General features: G+C 40.5%; 1 protein-coding gene across 3 annotated transcripts in view; it reads left to right on the plus strand.

Moving 5' to 3' along the window:
• The window catches only part of LOC133623169 (tetratricopeptide repeat protein 28-like), a 632,620-nt gene that overhangs the window by 528,893 nt on the left and 82,235 nt on the right, over positions 1 to 21,492 (plus strand). For all 3 annotated transcript variants that reach the window (XM_061986219.1, XM_061986220.1, XM_061986221.1), the window contains 2 exons: positions 8,747 to 9,543; positions 13,120 to 13,664. In XM_061986219.1, the coding sequence (XP_061842203.1) occupies positions 8,747 to 9,543; positions 13,120 to 13,664 (1,342 nt within the window). The remainder of the gene's footprint in view (positions 1 to 8,746; positions 9,544 to 13,119; positions 13,665 to 21,492) is intronic.

The following is a 21,492-nucleotide window of genomic DNA, read 5'->3' on the forward strand; positions in this document are numbered from 1 at the left end:
ATCAAGGGTTGGAATTGGGGGTTAAATCACCCAAATTAGAGATGTCAGATAATGGCTTTTTTGCCGATATCCGATATTCCAATATTGTCCAACTCTTAATTACCGATTTCGATATCAACCGATACCGATACATACAGTCGTGGACTTAACACATTATTATGCCTAATTTTGTTGTGATGCCCCACTGGATGCATTAAACAATGTAACAAGGTTTTCCAAAATAAATCAACTCAAGTTATGGAAAAAAATGCCAACATGGCACTGCCATATTTATTACTGAAGTCACAAAGTGCATAATTTTTTTTAACATGCCTCAAAACAGCAGCTTGGAATTTGGGACACGCTCTCGCTGAGAGAGCATGAGGAGGTTGAGGTGGGCGGGGTTGGGGGAGGGGGGGTTGAAGTGGGGGACGTAGGGGTTAACGGGGGTGTATATTGTAACGTCCCGGAAGAGTTAGTGCTGCAAGGGGTTCTGGGTATTTGTTCTGTTGTGTTTATGTTGTGTTACGGTGCGGATGTTCTCCCGAAGTGTGTTTGTCATTCTTGTTTGGTGTGGGTTCACAGTGTGGCGCATATTTGTAACAGTGTTAAAGTTGTTTATACGGCCACCCTCAGTGTGACCTGTATGGCTGTTGACCAAGTATGCTTGCATTCACTTGTGTGTGTGAAAAGCCGTAGGTATTATGTGATTGGACCAGCACGCAAAGGCAGTGCCTTTAAGGTTTATTGTCGCTCTGCACTTCTCCCTACATCCGTGTACCACTACGTACAGCTGCGTTTTTAAAAAGTCATACATTTTACTTTTTGAAACCGATACCGATAATTTCTGAACCGATACCGATAATTTCCGATATTACATTTTAAAGCATTTATCGGCCGATAATATCTCTAACCAAAATGGTTACCGAGTGCAGCCACCGCTGCTGCTCACTGCTCCCCTCACCTCCCAGTGGGTGGAACAAGGGTATGGGTCAAATGACGAGAATAATTTCACCACACCTAGTGTGTGTGTGTGACTATCAGTGGTACTTTAACTTTAACATGTCGATCAATACTTTGGCATTTGTCATTGTTTAAAATCCTCTTAGAGCAGTGGTCCCCAACCACCGGGCCGTGGCCCGGTACCGGTCCGTGGATCGATTGGTACCGGGCCGCACAAAAAATAAAAAATTTAAAAAAATTAAACTTTTTTTTATTTTTTATTTTTTTATTAAATCAACATAAAAAACACAAGATACACTTACAATTAGTGCACCAACCCAAAAAACCTCCCTCCCCCATTTACACTCATTTACACTCATTCGCACAAAAGGGTTGTTTCTTTCTGTTATTAATATTTCTGGTTCCTACATTATATATTGATATATATCAATACAGTCTGCTGGAATACAGTCCGTAAGCACACATGATTGTATTTTTTAATGACCAAAAAAATAAAAAAATAAAAAATAATACAATTAATTCCCCCCCATCCCCCGGTCCGTGGGACAAATTTTCAAGCGTTGACCGGTCCGCAGTTACAAAAAGGTTGGGGACCACTGTCTTAGAGCACTTTAGGCAGCATCAGTACGGACCTCCATAGCTTCTTAATATAAAGGAAAGTAATATATTCAGAAAACAGCACCATCCCTCAAAGTCATAATTTGACTATTTAATGTACAGCCAGCTGTGTAATGATAAGTGGCAAGGCATCACCATGGTTTTAATGCTTTTGGTTATGGAAAGATGTCCAGTATAAGGCTAAGAATGGCTTTGTATTCAAATCTGAATGCATGCACTTTTTACCCGGCTTTTTTTCGTAACGGAAATTAGAATAACCAAAGTAAATGTTATATTAGAGCCAAGAGTGCTTCATATAGAAAGGTTGAACACTTGTATTAAGGAGTAATTGAACCAGGACATTGTAAAGGCGTCATATTGATTATGGGGTCAGTGTTGAGTAGAAGTATGTGTTTATTTACTATAATCCCCTTACCATGTGGGGGGCTACACCCCGAGCCTCTGCCCTATCTGACCGTCTCTTTCAGAAAAATCATTGTCAACCTGCTGCAAGGAGCTTTTTTTTTTTTTTGCTGGTAATGCATCGGCAGGCATTATATTCTGTAGAAGATCACTCAGTGTTGAGGACGGAATAACCTTGGAGGTGACTTTGTGGGCTGTCAGTCCTCCTCCAAGCTGCCTGCACAGTGAATCTTAACATGCTTAACAAGCACAACTGAGGAGATTGTTCAAGTTATTCCACATGGCTAAAAAAAAGGCATTTGGACTGCACAATGTCCAAAGCACTACATGGATTTTGCTTTACATTTTAGTACATTCCGGGACTGATTTTCTAAGATCCAAATACTGGAGTATTATTATTATTGGACCAAAAATCACTCCATATTCTCTACTGCTCGCTTGTGTTACCATATCTGAGTTATTGTGCAGAAATATATCTAAAAAAGTGTTACAAAAAAGATGAGTTAGAATAATACATCATGTTGGAAATAGAGAACATTCAAACCCTTTATTCATTGAATCGAAAATACTGAATTTGCATAGTGAATTTGCAAACAGCTAAAATTATGCACAAAGCAAACTATAACCTGCTACCCAAGAATATACAATAATTCTTCTCAACAAAAAAGGAGAAATATAACATTAGAGAAAAAAAAATATTTTAATTTAAAACATTTGTATGCACGTTCAACACTTAAGACCTTTAGTATATTAATATTTGGGATTACATTATGGAGTGGATCAAGCAAAGAAATCAAACAATGTACTAATATGATCCACTTCAAGCAACTCTTCAAACTTAAAGTGTTTACAAAGTACAAAGAAGAATAACCATGATAAACACTCTGAATTTATTCCATCCATCCATTCATTTTCTCGATAATCTTATTTATCTCACTATATGAAATATAACTTACTTCACTAATTATTTATTTATTTATTTATTTTTGATGTTATTACTTATGGAGTATAATGTGAATAAATTGAGAACAGGAAGTAAACAAAAGTTTTAGCAACTACTATGTAGAGGAAAAGGGGGTAGGATTAAATAGGCTCTGCTTCTTTCTACTCCTTTTCGAACATGTTGAATAGAGAAACTGGAAATTGTGATGTATCATGTTGTATGCATTCATCTTCCAAATAAACTCAAATTCAAACTTAAATACCTCGCGCTAAACAGCGTGTGCAATCCATAAAATTGTGTGTACTATTAGTGGCCGTGTTGCATGTGATCCGCGGACACTTTGTGTACAATTTATAAGTGGTGCAGACCGCCTTGTTTAAATGAGGATTTTGCATGTACAAAAGTACTATACGGAGCACCACTGAGATACTCATTCAATGCACATTCATGTTATCATGCTCCTACCTCTGGCGTTTGCCATGTTTTCAAACAAGCAGGAGACATGTACCACTTTTTATGGGCATTTTAGCAGTGCATCTACAATGAACCCCCCTTTTTTTCTTTCCTTTTTTTTTTTTTACTGCTGAAGGTCCATGGGATGGAGGCTACACAACTGAGCTCAAGATGCACAAAATGCACATTTCAAGACATTTTTATCATATAGCATTAATGTTAGTAACATAAAAAACAACAGTAAAAAAATATTAATTGACACCAACACGAATCAATTGAATTAGTTTTAATCAGCCCCTTAAGTCATTTAGCAGCTATGGAATTATAAAATAATGTTGCTGAATAGTCTAATATTTGTTATTTCTGACCATCCAAATATGTTGAAACGTACACATAGTTAAGTTAAAGTTAAAGTACCAATGATTGTCACACACACACTAGGTGTGGCGAAATTATTCTCTGCATTTGATTCATCACCCTTGATCACCCCCTGGGAGGTGAGTGGAGAAGTGAGCAGCAGCGGTGGCCACGCCTGTGAATCATTTTTGGTGATTTAACCCCCAATTCCAACCCTTGATGCTGAGTGTCAAGCAGGGACGTAATGGGTCCCATTTTTATAGTCTTTGGTATGACTCGGCCGGGGTTTGAACTCACAACCTACCGATCTCAGGGCGCAGAATGGAGGATTCTCTGTCCATCGTGTGTCCCTGCAGCACGAGTACTCCTCTCTCAGAGCCATGTACGGGAACTGTGTCCGTTTGCACGTCCTTTTAAACGTGCTGAATAAAAGGCAAAATAGCGCTCCCAAAATGGTGATGAGTGTTGATAAATCACATAGCGTGTTCTGTATAAAATATATAAAATGCATTTTCTTCCTCCCAGTATTGTGGGTGTTTTGATGATCAGCATATAGTTTGCATACAGGTGCAAAATAGATTGCATGCCTTATTCTGCTCACTTGTGAGATGCAATCCACTTTGCACACGTTTAGGAGATCAGCTTACATGTGCTATCAAGTTTGCACATGTTTTAGTACACACAGAGCTTTAGTAAATCAGGCCCTAATATGCCATATTTTGGTGTATTTGTTATTAGATTTTATGTATCGCATGCCTTGCCTGTCTGATTTACCCTGAGCCAGTAGTTTTCAATTGTTCTTTGTCATGCTGAGGAATGGGTACAGAAAACTGTTGCTTAATGGCACCGCTGCCAACGTAACCGGTAGTAACCAGAAAAAGAAGTAACTATTGTGGAGATGGATACCTTTCACATTTGAATCGATATGGTACAAATACTCGGTACCTGGGAATGGATACTGCTACTCAACAATAGCACATTTTGGTAAATGTGTGTGTGTAATTGTGTATCTTGTTTTCTTACTCTTCTGTGCCTCATTAGTAAGTACTGTACTGTAGTGTACTATATAGTAGACTTTGCGTGCAGTTGCAATTCCAAGACATTATTCCAGGAACTAGTCTTTGCCATTAAGTTGAATGTGCCAGTTTTTTTCTTTTGTTGAGCCCTACAAAATGTTTAGACTTTAAATATTGTACTCATTACACACCAGCGTTTGATTGTAAAATGCAGCTTAGCTGTAGTTTTGATTACCAAATTTGAAGGTGTTGAAATCGCCATGTAAAATCACTAAAGCTATTCGGTAGCATGTCTATGGCAAATCCAATGTAAATTAGCATCGAGCTACCACATGTTGAAAAGTAGAGTTTTACTGTACTTTTGAGCTCCTTCTTCTTGCATCGTTGGCCATGGAAAATGATTACATTACCCAAACACAGTCAGTCTGAGTGCTGGAATGCTTGTTTCCCGGAAGTGACGTCATGTGCAACAAAAGTCTTGAATGTAGGTACCGTCTGATACCCAGTAGTACAGATGGCTCATTTTTTGATGTATTAAGACGCTAACATTCAAACCTTTCTATTCAACATCAATGTGATACCCGACTAGTGTTGTCCCAATACCAATATTTTGGTACTGGTACCAAAATTATTTCGATACTTTTCGGTACTTTTCTAAATAGAGGGTACCACAAAAAATTAACATATTGGCTTTATTTTAACAAAAAATCTTACTGTACATTAAACATGTTTCTTATTGCAAGTTTGTCCTTACATAAAATAGTGAACATACAAGACAACTTGTCTTTTATTAGTAAGTAAGCAAACAAAGGCTCCTTATTTAGCTGCTGACATATGCAGTAACATATTGTGTCATTTATCATCTGTCAATGTTTTAAGGACAAGTGGTAGAAATCTAATTATTATCTACTTGTTCATTTACTGTTAATATCTGCTTACTTTCTCTTTTAACATGTTCTACCTACACTTCCGTTGAAATTTAATAATCACTTATTCTTCTGTTGTTTAATACTTTACATTAGTTTTGGACGATATCCCAAATTTGGGTATCAATCCAATACCAAGTACAGGATCATACATTGGTCATATTCAAAGTCCTCATGTGTCCAGGGATATATTTCCTGAGTTTATAAACACAATATACTTTTTAAAAAAACGAAAGAAGATATTGTGATGGCAAAAAATATCGACGTAACCATAGCAGTATCGACTAGATACGCTACTGTAATTGGTATCATTACAGTGGATGTTAGGTGTAGATCCACCAATGGCGTTTGTTTACATTTTGATTCCGGTGAACTACGGTGTGTAGCTATTCCTCGTCCTGCAGGGATGATACTTGTAAGAAACTTACTTTATTTGTCGCCATGGAGACCAGGATTAGTGATTCAGAAGTAGCTAAAACACTGCAGACGGGGGCTGGACTTTAGCCGCTAGCTAGCTAGCCATGTCTTAAAGCACCTCTTCCGGTGGGTGTTTCAGTGTTACAACTTCACCTTTATCGTTAGTTTTTAAGCCAAAATGCGTCCGTTCTCCCTTTTCTGTCTACACACTGTGTCTGCTTGTAAGCACTCCGTGATTGTGCACTGCGGAACATGCTCGTCTGCTTGTAAACCAGCAATGACATGACGTGACGACGACGGGGGCGCGGTGGACCGGTACTTTTCAGAGGCGGTATTGTACCGATTCATTAGTATCATGGTACTATACTAATACCGGTATACCGTACAACCCTATTCCAGACTCAAGGATCCTTCAACCTATAACACAGATCATGTTTGAATATAATTGGTAAGATTCGTATCAAAATGTCAAACCAGCTTATAGTCTCAGGACTTGAGGCGGCCCATGTAGTCCTTTGACACAACTGCTGGGTTTCAGTTGTTTTGTTTGTGTAGCCTGTGTTCAGGTCCATAATGTGACAGGGTGAATATATTTATTTATTTAGGATGAACTTAAATGGGAAACACACTTGCGGGAACTAATCCCAGTGGCACCATCATAGTCACCACAAACCACAAAGCCCTTTTCCGTCTTTCATCTTCGGTAGCCTCCATGATGATGCAGCACAGCCCCTTTAGTCAGGCAGTATTTGTTATGCTGCTGTTTTCTCTTTCCTGCATACGTTTGTTATCACATTATGCATTATACTAATGCATTATAGTACGTCTGTCCGTCGTGACTGAATGCTGGTTGATCATTTGAAAAGGCAAGTCTCGAAGAGGAGGAGTCCGGATTCATTAGATATGCAGTGATGTCTCTATAGAATTCTTTGGAGTTTGTTGTGTATGGCCTGCTGGATCTCGGGGGCCTCCGTGTGCGTATGTGTGTGTTTGGTTTCGTGTCTTTGTGGCAGATGGCTGTCTGACTGCTGCAAAGTCATTATTTTTCATAGGATCATATTTTATCATAGATAATACATCTGGCACCAGCCTCTCTGTTATTTATTGTTTCTCTACACTTATCTAATTCATTTTTTTCTCCGAGCTTTCTATCAACTCTACACATTGCTTTCTTTTCCGTTCTCTAAGAATGATCACCAACCTTTGTGGCTAGATTTGTAAAATCGTAAAAAGACAGCTTTTGATTACACTGCATGTATAATGACTAATTGTGTGAAAGTGTACGCAGACAACAGATGGCTCTAAGACAGTGGTTCTTAACCTTGTTGGAGGTACCGAACCCCACCGGATTCATATGCGCATTCACCGAACCCTTCTTTAGTGAAAAAAAATATATATATAGAGATGTCCGATAATATTATCAGCCAATAAATGCTTTAAAATGTAATATCGGAAATTATCAGTATCGTTTTTTTATTATCAGTATCGTTTTTTTAATTTTTTATTTATTTTTTATTTATTAAATCAACATAAAAAACACAAGATACACTTACAATTAATACACCAACCCAAAAAACTTTCCTCCCCCATTTACACTCATTCACACTCATTCACACAAAAGGGTTGTTTCTTTCTGTTATTAATATTCTGGTTCCTACATTATATATCAATATATATCAATAGAGTCTGCAAGGGATACAGTCCGTAAGCACACATGATTGTGCGTGCTGCTGGTCCACTAATAGTACTAACCTTTAACAGTTAATTTTACTCATTTTCATTAATTACTAGTTTCTGTGTAACTGTTTTTATATTGCTTTACTTTCTTTTTTATTCAATAATTTTTTTTAAATGTATTTATCTTATTTTATTTTTTTTATTTTTTTAAAAAGGACCTTATCTTCACCATACCTGGTTGTCCAAATTAGGCATAATAATGTGTTAATTCCACGACTGTATATATCGGTTGATATCGGTATCGGTTGATATCGGTATCGGTAATTAAGGGTTTGGTCAATATCGGAATATCGGATATCGGCAAAAAGCCATTATCGGACATCCCTATATAATTTTTTTTTTCAAATTCAAGAAAAAGTTGTATGTTTTTTTACTGATGCACAAAATGAACCGTGCATGAACATCACCTTGTTCAAAGAACAAAACCAACACAGTGCATGAACTCACAACAAATTACACACCTTACACACATTACCATGAATTGATTAACGTGGACCCCGACCGACTTAAACAAGTTGAAAAACTTATTTGGGTGATACCATTTAGTGGTCAATTGTACGGAATATGTACTGTACTGTGTAAACTGTACTGTGTATTCTCTTCCTTTGCAATCTGCTAGTAAAAGTTTCAATCAATCAATCAATCAAAAAACCTGCAAATCAGATGGAAAATTAGAGGGAACATTGTTTGGGGGTATCCATAATACGCTGATAGGGAGAAGTTTTTATTTACACGATAAGTCAGATGTCTCTTTACCTCAGTGGCGAGGCTCCACCGAACCCCTGAGGCCGATCACCGAACCTCTAGGGTTTGATCGTACTCAGGTTAAGAACCACTGCTCTAAGAGCATATACAACAGAGTTGTTTCGTACTTAAATGCTGACAAGCTACTTTTGACAGGAGTTTTTTAACTTAATGCTCTCCTCTCTTTGCAGGTATTATTCATCAGATGAAAGGAGACTATGAGACAGCACTTAAACTCCACAAAACACACCTGGCCATTGCACAAGAGCTCAGTGACTATGCTGCACAGGGCCGGGCCTATGGCAACATGGGCAATGCTTACAATGCCCTCGGAGCCTTTGACCAGGCTGTTCGCTACCACCGCCAGGAACTGCAGATCTCCATGGAGGTCAACGACCGGGCCTCGCAAGCATCAACTCATGGCAATTTAGCTGTGGCGTACCAAGCCTTGGGAGCCCACGATCGGGCTTTGCAGCATTACCAGAACCATCTCAACATTGCTCGCGAGCTCAGAGACGTCCAGAGTGAAGCACGGGCTCTTGGTAACCTTGGCAACTTCCACTGCTCGCGTGGAGAATTCCCTCAGGCTGTGCCCTACTATGAGCAGTACCTCCGCTTGTCCCCTGACCTCCAAGACATGGAAAGTGAAGGGAAAGTTTGTCATAATTTAGGCTACGCCCACTACTGCTTGGGCAACTACCAGGACGCCGTTAAATACTACGAACAGGACCTCGCTCTGGCCAAGGACCTTCATGACAAACTGAGTCAAGCCAAGGCGTACTGTAATCTGGGCTTGGCCTTCAAGGCCCTGGGAGACTTTGCCAAAGCAGAGGAGTGTCAGAAATATCTGCTGTCACTTGCCCAGTCTCTAAACAATTCGCAGGCTCGCTTCAGAGCTCTTGGGAACCTGGGGGACATATTTGTCTGCAAGAAAGACGTGTCTGGAGCCATTCAGTTTTATGAGCAGCAGTTGGCCTTAGCTCATCAGGTATTACATAACACACACACACACACACACACACACACACACACACACACACACACACACACACACACACACACACACACACACACACACACACACACACACACACACACAAACTCAAAGCACTTGTGTCTCAAAGCAGCCCCAATTGATATCAGTTGAAATCAATCTAATCTGTGCTTTAACACTAACATGTAACATGCCTTTTAAAAAGAAAAAACAACTTTTAGAAAATAAATATTGTTTGAAAAATATTACAAAAGCATGTACTGCAAACAACTACAGTAGTTTTATGAAATAACACAACATTTTTAGCATTTACCCTGGGGATCGGACTAATGTGATGCCCCCTTTGGACTGAGTCCAATGTTGCAAAGTCTGTTTATTATAAGCAACATTTTTTATAGAGTTTACAGAGAGAGTTGCTTGTTTTTGTCGGGACACCTTCGGAAGTAGGAAATCGCTGCTTCCACACAGACATATTTGAGTGACAGACTGGAAAAGTCAGAGCTGCCAACAAGCGATTTATATTAGGGAAGTGCCGATCGATCGTGGAAAAGTATGTGATCGGCCATTGCCCGATTAATGCCTTTTAATGCCGATCACAAACGCCAAACCTCTATGGTTGACACACTGTGGAGCCGTTCACCTCCATTATGGCAAATACATTGCATTTTTTTAGTATCTTTAGTATTATTATCAGTATTATTATCACTGGAGGATGAGGCTAAACATTTTACACACCAAGAGAAACCCAGGAGCATGGAACGTTAATTCCTATGCTAACCTAGCTTGAAACAACATCAAGAAATAGGTGCTTAGTAAAACTTAAGAAGTGTAGAAGGACTCAGACAGCAGAAAGTAAACAGATATTAACAGAAAATTAACATTGTCAAGCCCAAGCAACCGTCACTCAAGCACATGACTTAACATAAGAAGGCAGCCTCTTCTGGTCTCAGTAAGGACATCAATGACAAGCTCTTAGACCGAGAGAACAGATGTTTTCAAAGAATGAAGGAAGCCGTCTACAGTATGTCAAACTTTAACTAGAAAGGCCCTCGTTAATAGGGAACTATGATAAATCTCGTCTTTTCTGACATGTAAATGTTGTTGCAATGTTGGATAGTCATGTTAAACAATGCCAATTAATCAAATCACAAGGTTCAAGTATTTGGGTGTGAGATTACACGCAGTTTTGGATGCCTTCCCAGTAAAGGGGGGGGAAACAATCCATAAATTGGTGGTGTCGATATTAAGGGTAGTATCAGTATATGGTCGATGCAAAAGTGATCTGATCGATATTTTCCATCCATCCATCCATCCATCCATCCATCCATCCATCCATCTTCTTCCACTTATCCGAGGTCGGGTCGCGGGGGCAGCAGCTTAAGCAGGGAAGCCCAGACTTCCCTCTCCCCAGCCACTTCGTCCAGCTCCTCCCGGGGGATCCCGAGGCGTTCCCAGGCCAGCCGGGAGAGATAGTCTTCCCAGCGTGTCCTGGGTCTTCCCCGTGGCCTCCTACCGGTCGGACGTGCCCGAAACACCTTCCTAGGGAGGCGTTCGGGTGGCATCCTGACCAGATGCCCGAACCACCTCATCTGGCTCCTCTCGATGTGGAGGAGCAGCGGCTTTACTTTGAGCTCACCCCGAATGACAGAGCTTCTCACCCTATCTCTAAGGGAGAGCCCCGCCACTCGGCGGAGGAAACTCATTTCGGCCGCTTGTACCCGTGATCTTGTCCTTTCGGTCATGACCCAAAGCTCATGACCATAGGTGAGGATGGGAACGTAGATCGACCGGTAAATCGAGAGCTTTGCCTTCCGGCTCAGCTCCTTCTTCACCACAACGGATCGATACAGCGTCCGCATTACTAAAGACGCCGCACCGATCCGCCTGTCGATCTCACGATCCACTCTTCCCCCACTCGTGAACAAGACTCCGAGGTACTTGAACTCTTCCACTTGGGGCAAGATCTCCTCCCCAACCCGGAGATGGCACTCCACCCTTTTCCGGGAGAGAACCATGGACTCGGACTTGGAGGTGCTGATTCCCATCCCAGTCGCTTCACACTCGGCTGCGAACCGATCCAGTGAGAGCTGAAGATCTTGGCCGGAGGAAGCCATCAGGACCACATCATCTGCAAATAGCAGAGACCTAATCCTGCAGCCACCAAACCAGATACCCTCAACGCCCTGACTGCGCCTAGAAATTCTGTCCATAAAGGTTATGAACAGAATCGGTGACAAAGGGCAGCCTTGGCGGAGTCCAACCCTCACTGGAAACGTGTCCGACTTACTGCCGGCAATGCGGACCAAGCTCTGACACTGATTATACAGGGAGCGAACTGCCACAATAAGACAGTCCGTTACCCCATACTCTCTGAGCACTCCCCACAGGACTACACGGTCGAATGCCTTCTCCAAGTCCACAAAGCACATGTAGACTGGTTGGGCAAACTCCCATGCACCCTCAAGGACCCTGCCGAGAGTATAGAGTATCGATATTTTAATTTTCTCAAAATAATTTGTTGTTTTTGTGAATGTTTACAAACCGAGGGATTAATTGCCTCGGCACAAGAGGACTTTAAGGGCAAAAATGATTCAAATGAGTAGCAGATAGTGTTTGCTTTTGTGTAGTTATTGTTTACTGTTGACGTTGTTTTGATCAAACAATTGTATGAAATAAAAGATAATAACTAACTAGTTTAAAATATTGTGTTGATATTCTTTGAACTGTCAAATATTACTCATCATAACAACATTTTTAAAATTGTCAGTTAATACATGTGATTGGTATTGGTAGCGGCCGATCTCACTCATGGATGGATGATCATGGATGATTGATTGTAAATAATGTAAATAATTCAATGTATGTACTCTGATGATTAACTTGTGTGATGACTGTATTATGCTGATAGTATATATTTGTACCATGAATTGATTAACGTGGACCCCGACTTAAACAAGTTGAAAAACTTATTCGGGTGTTACCATTTAGTGGTCAATTGTACAGAATATGTGCTGTACTGTGCAATCTACTAATAAAAGTTTCAATAAATCATTATCGGAACCGGCAGCGCAAAACCTTGATCGGAACATCCTTACTACGTATGTCTGTATAAAAAAAAATAATGCTTGACCATCCAGTTTGTTGAGTCAGGACTAGACAGAACAAACTCAAACAGCATCTGCAGATTCTTAATATTTCTAAGGATAATTGATCATCATGGACGTCATAGTTTGTTTTTTTCTGATATGTTTTACCGCTTCCTATTCTTTGAACTAACATTCTTGGGTTTGATGGGAGGGAAGGCAGGATTGTGTCGATCTCTGAGTGACGCTCAAATGCGTACGTCGATTGTCATATCAAGACTTATCTTGTGTATAGCTCAAACGGCATTATAAATACTACTTCAACCAATGATGAAAATGCTGGTAACGTAAGGTATGCTCGTATCCTAAAGCATAACAAAAAGCTAAGAATTACTCGTAAACTGAGGTACCACCATATCGTCAACAATTCTTCAAATGTTGTCAGTGGTATTTTTATGCTTATCCTACGCTTTGTGTCTGTTTTCAGGTGAAGGAGCGCAGGATGGAGGCCTGCGCCTATGCGGCCCTGGGGGCCACTTACAGACTTGTGCATAAATACGACAAAGCTCTTGGCTACCACACTCAAGAGCTGGAGGTCTACCAAGAGCTCGGGGACGTGTCTGGAGAGTGCAAAGCTCACGGTCACTTGGCAGCAGTCTACATGGCCTTGGGAAAGTACGCCATGGCCTTCAAGAGCTACGAGGAGCAGTTGGAACTTGGACAGCGGCTGAAGGATCCCGTTGTGGAAGCGCAGGTGTACGGAAATATGGGCATCACAAAAATGAATGTAGGAGTGATGGAGGAAGCTATCGGGTACCTGGAGCAACAGCTCGCTACTTTGCAGCAGCTGAGTGGTAATGAGGCAGTAATGGACAGGGGCAGGGCCTACGGGAACCTAGGGGACTGTTACGAGGCTCTTGGTGACTTTGAGGAAGCAATCAAATACTACGAACAGTACTTGTCAGTCGCTCAGAGTCTCAACCGTATGCAGGATCAGGAGAAGGCGTACAGAGGCTTGGGAAATGGACACAGGTCAGTCTGCTTTGAATGTTTTTACATCACATTTAAAATGTGTTGCAAATCAATTTACGAACCTAATTGGTTCTTGAACACAACAGCCAAAACATTCGTATGGTGAAGCAGAGTTTTCCAATGGAAACAATGTAAACATGAATAACTGGTTCTAGCCTCGACATAAGTCCCTATTTAAGCAAAACACTGCAGACTTTGAAGACACTATAATGTATAGAAATTAGAGGTATCCGATAATGGCTTTTTTGCCGATATTCCGATATTATCCAACTCTTAATTACCGATTCCGATATCAACCGATACTGATATATACAGTCCTGGAATTAACACATTATTATGCCTAATTTTGTTGTGATGCCCCGCTGGATGCATCAAACAATGTAACAAGATTTTCCAAAATAAATCCACTCAATTTATGGAAAAAAATGCCAACATGGCACTGCCATATTTATTATTGAAGTCACAAAGTGCATAATTTTTTTTAACATGCCTCAAAACAGCAGCTTGGAATTTGGGACATGAGAGCATGGGGAGGTTGAGTTGGGCGGAGTTGAGGTGGGTGGGAGGTAGCGGGGGGTGTATATTGTAGCGTCCCGGAAGAGTTAGTGCTGCAAAATTAGAGATGTCAGATTATGTTTTTTTTTGCCCATATCCGATATTCCGATTTCATCCAACTTTTTATTACCGATTCCGATATCAACCGATACCGATACATACAGTCGTGGAATTAACACATTATTATGCCTAATTTTGTTGTGATGCCCCGCTGGATGCATTAAACAAAGGTTTTCCAAAATAAATCAACTCAAGTTATGGAAAAAAATGCCAACATGGCACTGCCATATTTATTATTGAAGTCACAAAGTGCATTATTTTTTTTAACATGCCTCAAAACAGCAGCTTGGAATTTGGGACATGAGAAAGCATGATGAGGTTGAGGTGGGCGGGGTTGAGGTGGGGGGGGGGGTGTAGGGAGTAGCGGGGGGTGTATATTGTAGAGTTAGTGCTGCAAGGGGTTCTGGGTATTTGTTCTGTTGTGTTTATGTTGTGTTACGGTGCGGATGTTCTCCCGAAATGTGTTAGTCATTCTTGTTTGGTGTGGGTTCACAGTGTGGCGCATATTTGTAAAAGTATTAAGGTTGTTTATACGGCCACCCTCAGTGTGACCTGTATGGCTGTTGACCAAGTATGCCTGCATTCACTTGTGTGTGTGAAAAGCCGTAGTTATTATGTGATTGGGCCGGCACGCAAAGGCAGTGCCTTTAAGGTTTATTGGCGCTTTGTATTCCCCCCCACGGCCGTGTACACAGCGGCGTTTTAAAAAGTCATACATTTTACTTTTTGATATTACATTTTAAAGCATTTACAGGCCAACAATATCGGCAGTCCGATATTATCGGACATCTCTACCCATTATTCATCACAACTCACAAATCACAGCACAACTAAAAAATAAATAGAAAAAAATACTTTTGGGTGTTGGTACCAATTTTCTTCAGCGGTTCAACCAGATGATAATTGTATTTACTAAATATTTCTAATAACCACACTAATCCTGCTTTGCATATTATTTTGTTCCGAGATACTCTCAGCAAAGCTGTTTTGCTAGAAGGATTGCTCGCTGTGTCAGCAGCACTAAAGCGGTCCTGGCCTTATCTTTATGCAAAGAGGTTTTGACACACGTCTAACCGAGGAAGTTTGCCTCTTTTTTTTTATTTTTCCCCCCCTAACATTCCGTGTCTGTTTACCCTTTAGGTGTCAATGAAATTATAGCTTCCCAAAATGACTTGCTACGAGTTTCCTATTATAGCAAATGATTTCCTTTTTATTCGGTGTTGTCAGCGCTATTGCAATCACACGTGGTAGTATTAGACATGCACCAGTTCAGTGGGAAATAATAGTCGTCACTCACAAAGCTCTCTCATCTTCCCGACAGCTCACAGTCTAGCGTTTGTTATCACGCAACGTTAATTACACTGAAGAGTTTTATTCTTTTTGTATTCCCTTTGAACCAGCATCCTGCAATTGTTGATATTTCTCAGAATATGAAAAACCTCCGTTTGAAGGCTATGAAAGCCAATTAAAGGTTTAGAAAGGGACTGTCAACGTGTACTGTAGGATGTACAGTGCGCTGTGAAGGGGAGGCAGGCTTCCTTGACCATTCTCATTGTAGAGGATGTCAAGCATGGCATATTTAAAATTCTATCTGAAATTATTTGCATTATGCTCTGTTAACGTATTTGAAGAAGTGACATACATTGCTGCTGTTAGAAGGTCGGACGAAAACAAAATAATGTAAATCCAATTATCCATTCCAAACACCAAAATATTTAACACAAGTATTTTGTAGAGAATAATTTGAGTTTTAAATGCAATGTAATAAAAAAATTAAAGAAAACAATGTATAAATGAATAAACAATCACTTAGCATCACTTTCACTTGTATTGTTAAAGGGGAACATTATCACAATTTCAGAATGGTTAAAACCCTTAAAAATCAGTTCCCAGTGGCTTATTATATTTTTAGAAGTTTTTTTCAAAATTTTACCCATCACGCAATATCCCTAAAAAAAGCTTCAAAGTGCCTGATTTTAACCACCCGTCCATTTTCCTGTGACGTCACATAGTGAAGCCAACACAAACAAACATGGCGGAAAGAACAGTAAGCTATAGCGACATTAGCTCGGATTCAGACTCGGATTTCAACGGCTTAAGCGATTCAACAGATTACGAATGTATTGAAACGGATGGTTGTTGTGTGGAGGCAGGTAGCGAAAACGAAATTGAAGAAGAAACTGAAGCTATTGAGCCATATCGGTTTGAACCGTATGCAAGCGAAACCGGCAAAAACGACACGACAGCCAGCGACACGGGAGAAAGCGAGGACAAATTCGGCGATCGCCTTCTAACCAACGATTGGTATGTGTTTGTTTGGCATTAAAGGAAACTAACAACTATGAACTAGGTTTACAGCATATGAAATACATTTGGCAACAACATGCACTTTGAGAGTGCAGACAGCCCATTTTTCATCAATTAATATATTCTGGAGATATACCCTCATCCGCGCTCTTTTCCTGAAAGCTGATCTGTCCAGTTTTGGAGTTGATGTCAGCAGGCCAGGGAAGATAGGGTCGATAGGGGGTTTAGCTCGCTCGTCTGCGGGAACAAACTGCCGCCATTGCTTGCCGTGCTACCGAGGTCCTTTGTCCCTGAATTGCTCACACACTCTGGCAGATTCAATGAGGGTCTGGTGGCAGATTTCTTTGACTTTATCGTTGGAAATGCATCTGCTTTGAGTGTCGCAGGATATCCACACATTCTCGCCATCTCTGTCGTAGCATAGCTTTCGTCGGTAAAGTGTGCGGAACAAACGTCCAATTTCTTGCCACTTTCGCATCTTTGGGCCACTGGTGCAACTTGAATCCGTCCCTGTTCGTGTTGTTACACCCTCCGACAACACACCGACGAGGCATGATGTCTCCAAGGTACGGAAAACTGTCGAAAAAACGGAAAATAACAGAGCTGATTTGACTCGGTGTTTGAGAAAATGGCGGATTGCTTCCCGATGTGACGCCACGTTGTGACGTCATCGCTCTGAGAGCGAATATTAGAAAGGCGTTTAATTCGCCAAAATTCACCCATTTAGAGTTCGGAAATCGGTTAAAAAAAAATATGGTCTTTTTTCTGCAACATCAAGGTATATATTGACGCTTACATAGGTCTGGTGATAATGTTCCCCTTTAAGGTATTCATGTGTGATTTCCACAAGCGTCTGTACAGACGGAAGGAGAAACAGGGGCATGTCTGGATGACTCGCCTCTATATTTCCAATGGTTAGCTCCTAGTTACAAAACCGCTTTATTTGACACCCCTGTGTTATAATATCAGAAGTAGGGCTGTAGGAGGAGTCTGACTTGACTATTAACCTCGCAGTCCAATCGTCAGACATTAAGCTCCCTCGTCCCCCTGTGGGAGGGAAGCGAAGTTAAGTACCCGCTGAGGCCCCACAAACAGCTGGTGTTTCAAGAGGATGAATCAATTGCCTTCACCATTAGTAAAATACTCTTGTGAGCAGATAAATAGTTTTTAGAGAGCAAGAGATCATTCTTATCTCTTTACAATTTTGGCTGTCACTAGACAGCAGTTGCTGTTTCCTGGTGTGACATCACGTGTCTGAAACAGTGTTTCTGTGTGTTTTGGCGTCCCAACATCTCTTATTATATAAAAACTATTTGTCTGCACTAGTGTTGTCCCGATACCAATATTTTGGTACCGGTACCAAAATTATTTCCATACTTTTCAGTACTTTTCGGTACTTTTCTATAAAGGGGACCACAAAAAATTGCATTATTGGCTTTATTTTAACAAAACATCTTAGGGTACATTAAACATATGTTTCTTATTGCAAGTTTGTCCTTAAATAAAATACTGAACATACAAGACAACTTGTCCTTTATTAGTAAGTAAACAAACAAAGGCTCCTAATTAGTCTGCTGACGTATGCAGTAGCATATTGTGTCATTTTCCATTCTATTATTTTGTCAAAATGATTAAGGACAAGTGGTAGAAAATGAATTATTAATCTACTTGTTCATTTACTGTTAATATCGGTTTACTTTCTCTTTTAACATGTTCTATCTACACTTCTGTTAAAATGTAATAATCACTTATTCTTCTGTTGTTTAATACACACTGTGTTTGTTTGTAAGTACTCCGTGATTGTGCACTGCCGAAAATGCTCGTCTGCTTGTAAACCAACAATGCCACGAGGTGACGACGACGGGGGTGCGGCGGACCGGTACTTTTCAGAGGCGGTACAGTACCGATTATGATTCATTAGTATCGCGGTAGTATACTAACACCGGTATCCCGTACAACCCTAGTCCGCACACAAGAATATTTTACTAATAGTAATGGGAGGATTTTTCTCCATGGGGGACCGGGTTCCTCGGGATGCACCACAGTCACACCCAAAGCTCTCATTTCCACCGGACGCCCCACCTCGCTTTAAGATGTAGTGCTCCACTGGCAAAGCTAACGATCCTTGTGCAGGTTCACATACAGAAACTTTGTTACCACTTTTACTTGGTCTATTTAGTCAAGTTTGATATCTGGTCTGCGCAGCGCCAGAGCCAAGGACTTCACAAGACAATCTGTTCTCTTCCAAGTTTTTTTTGTGTATCAGAGTGGTGTAGCCTTTTCTTAAGGTGGAAAACGCAAATGAGTTTTCAGTTTAGTTCACTTTAAAGGGGTAATATTATGATTTTTTTTCGTCCTTGTGGTCTACACCAGTGGTCCCCAACCACCGGGCCGTGGCCCGGTACCGGACCCTGGGTCGATTGGTACCAGGCCGCACAAGAAATTAAACAAAAAAAATAAAATAATTGTATTTCTTTTTTTCTTTTTTTATTAAATCAAAATAAAAAACACAAAATACACTTACAATTAGTGCACAAACCCAAAAAACCTCTCTCCCCCTCATTCACACTCATTCGCACTAAAGGGTTGTTTCTTTCTGGTAATAATATTTCTGGTTCCTACATTATATATCAATATAGATCAATACAGTCTGCAGGGATACAGTCCGTAAGCACACCTGATTGTATTTTTTTATGACAAAAAAAATAAAAAAATAAAAATAAAATACCATACCAATCTTTTAAGTGGCCGTTCACATTACAAAAAAAAAGTTAATACTAATGTGAATGCAATCTGACCCGCATGCTGGCATGACATCATGACGTCGCACGCACTGCAATGTTTACGGAAGTAAACATGGCTTCAGCGCTAGTCGGTCTCAATACTGGTGCATTTTTGGCAATATCGAGGATTTTTTACAATCAAAGTCAACATTTTCTGCACCAAATTATTGCGTTTCAAAGATTAAGAAGGAAGAGGACAAGTATTTTGGCTCTGGCTGTTTTACGGGACATTTTGCTTCAATGTCTGCTTAAAGAGCGTGTCTGTGGGCAAGAAGTCGGAGACAGGGGTGGTGGGAGTTTTGCGTGAGTTCTTAAAACATTTTATTTTCACCTCTTTTCTGCTCTTTTGTCAACTATTTGTTTTATAACCGACCACTTTGGCGAGTATTTATGACGCGGATGAAAAGCTTTATATATATAATTTTTGTTTATTTTTTATGACACACCAATAGGCTATATGATAGAAAAGCAGATAGTGTCAGTAAACCAATTATTCTAATATTGTGAAGACAATATATGATTAGGTTACATACTCATATTCATGCATATATTTCTATATAAAACGACAGATAGAAGACATGGACCACACAGACCAGACCAGCATCAGGACCAGTCCCACTAGCGCCCCTAGTGGTAGGGACCACTGGTTTCTGCCAGACAGCAACTCGATCCGATCTGCAATTCAATAGTAACAACAAATAATCACAGTAAATATAATGCAGTGTGCAGTTGAGAAAAAATATTTTTGATCACTGATATACATCCAGCTCATAGAGCTGCCAAAATGTCCAGAAAAGAAGGAAATACTAAGCCGATTGAAAGTCAATGGAGACCACAGCTGCGACCAGTCTACCTACCGCCCCTATTGGTAGGGACCACTGGTCTCTGCCAGACAGCAGCTCGATCCGATTTGCAATTTCATAATATTAACACATAATCAGAGTAATTACGATGCAATGAGCAGTATGGCAAAATAAGATGATCTCTGATATTTATTAATCCTAAAGAACTGCCAAAACATCCAGAAAAGAAAGGAAACAGTGAAGCTTATTCAAAGTCAATAGGGGCCACAACTGTGCCACTGGTCATGACTAGAGATGTCCAATAATATCGGTCTGCCGATATAATCGGCCGATAAATGCTTTAAAATGTAATATTGGAAATGATCGGTATCGGTTTCATCCTCCCAATATTCCCGGGAGACTCCCGAATTTCAGTGCCCCTCCCGAAAACCATTCTCCCAATTTCCACCCAGACAACATTATTGGGGGCGTGCCTTAAAGGCACTGTCTTTAGCGTCCTCTACAACCTGTCGTCACGTCCGCTTTTCCTCCATACAAACAGCGTGCCGGCCCAGTCACATAATATATGCAGCTTCTACACACACATAAGTGAATGCAAGCATACTTGATCAACAGCCAAACAGGTCATACTGAGGGTGGCCGTATAAACAACTTTAACACTGTTACAAATATGCGCCACACTGTGAACCCACACCAAACAAGAATGACAAACACATTTCGGGAGAACATCCGCACCGTAACACAACATAAACACAACAGAACAAATACCCAGAACCCCTTGCAGCACTAACTCTTCCGAGACGCTACAATATACACCCTCCGCTACCACCATTAATCAATTCATGGTAAAGTTACATTGTTTAATGCATCCAGCGGGGCATCACAACAAAATTAGGCATAATAATGTGTTAATTCCACGACTGTATATATCGGTATCGGTTGATAGCTGAGATAGGCTCCAGCGCCCCCCGCGACCCCAAAGGGAATAAGCGGTAGAAAATGGATGGATGGATGGGTTGATATCGGAATCGGTAATTAAGAGTTGGACAATATCGGAATATACACCCTCCGCTACCACCATTAATTAATTCATGGTAAAGTTACATTGTTTAATGCATCCAGCGGGGCATCACAACAAAATTAGGCATAATAATGTGTTAATTCCACGACTGTATATATCGGTATCGGTTGATATCGGAATCGGTAATTAAGAGTTGGACAATATCGGAATATCGGATATTGGTAAAAAAGCCATTATTGGACATCTCTAGTCACGACCAGTCTCATTAGTGCCACTAGTGGTAGGGACCACCTGTCCCA

This window comes from Nerophis lumbriciformis, linkage group LG12, assembly GCF_033978685.3.
Source record: "Nerophis lumbriciformis linkage group LG12, RoL_Nlum_v2.1, whole genome shotgun sequence".
In the NCBI taxonomy this organism is placed as follows: domain Eukaryota; kingdom Metazoa; phylum Chordata; class Actinopteri; order Syngnathiformes; family Syngnathidae; genus Nerophis; species Nerophis lumbriciformis.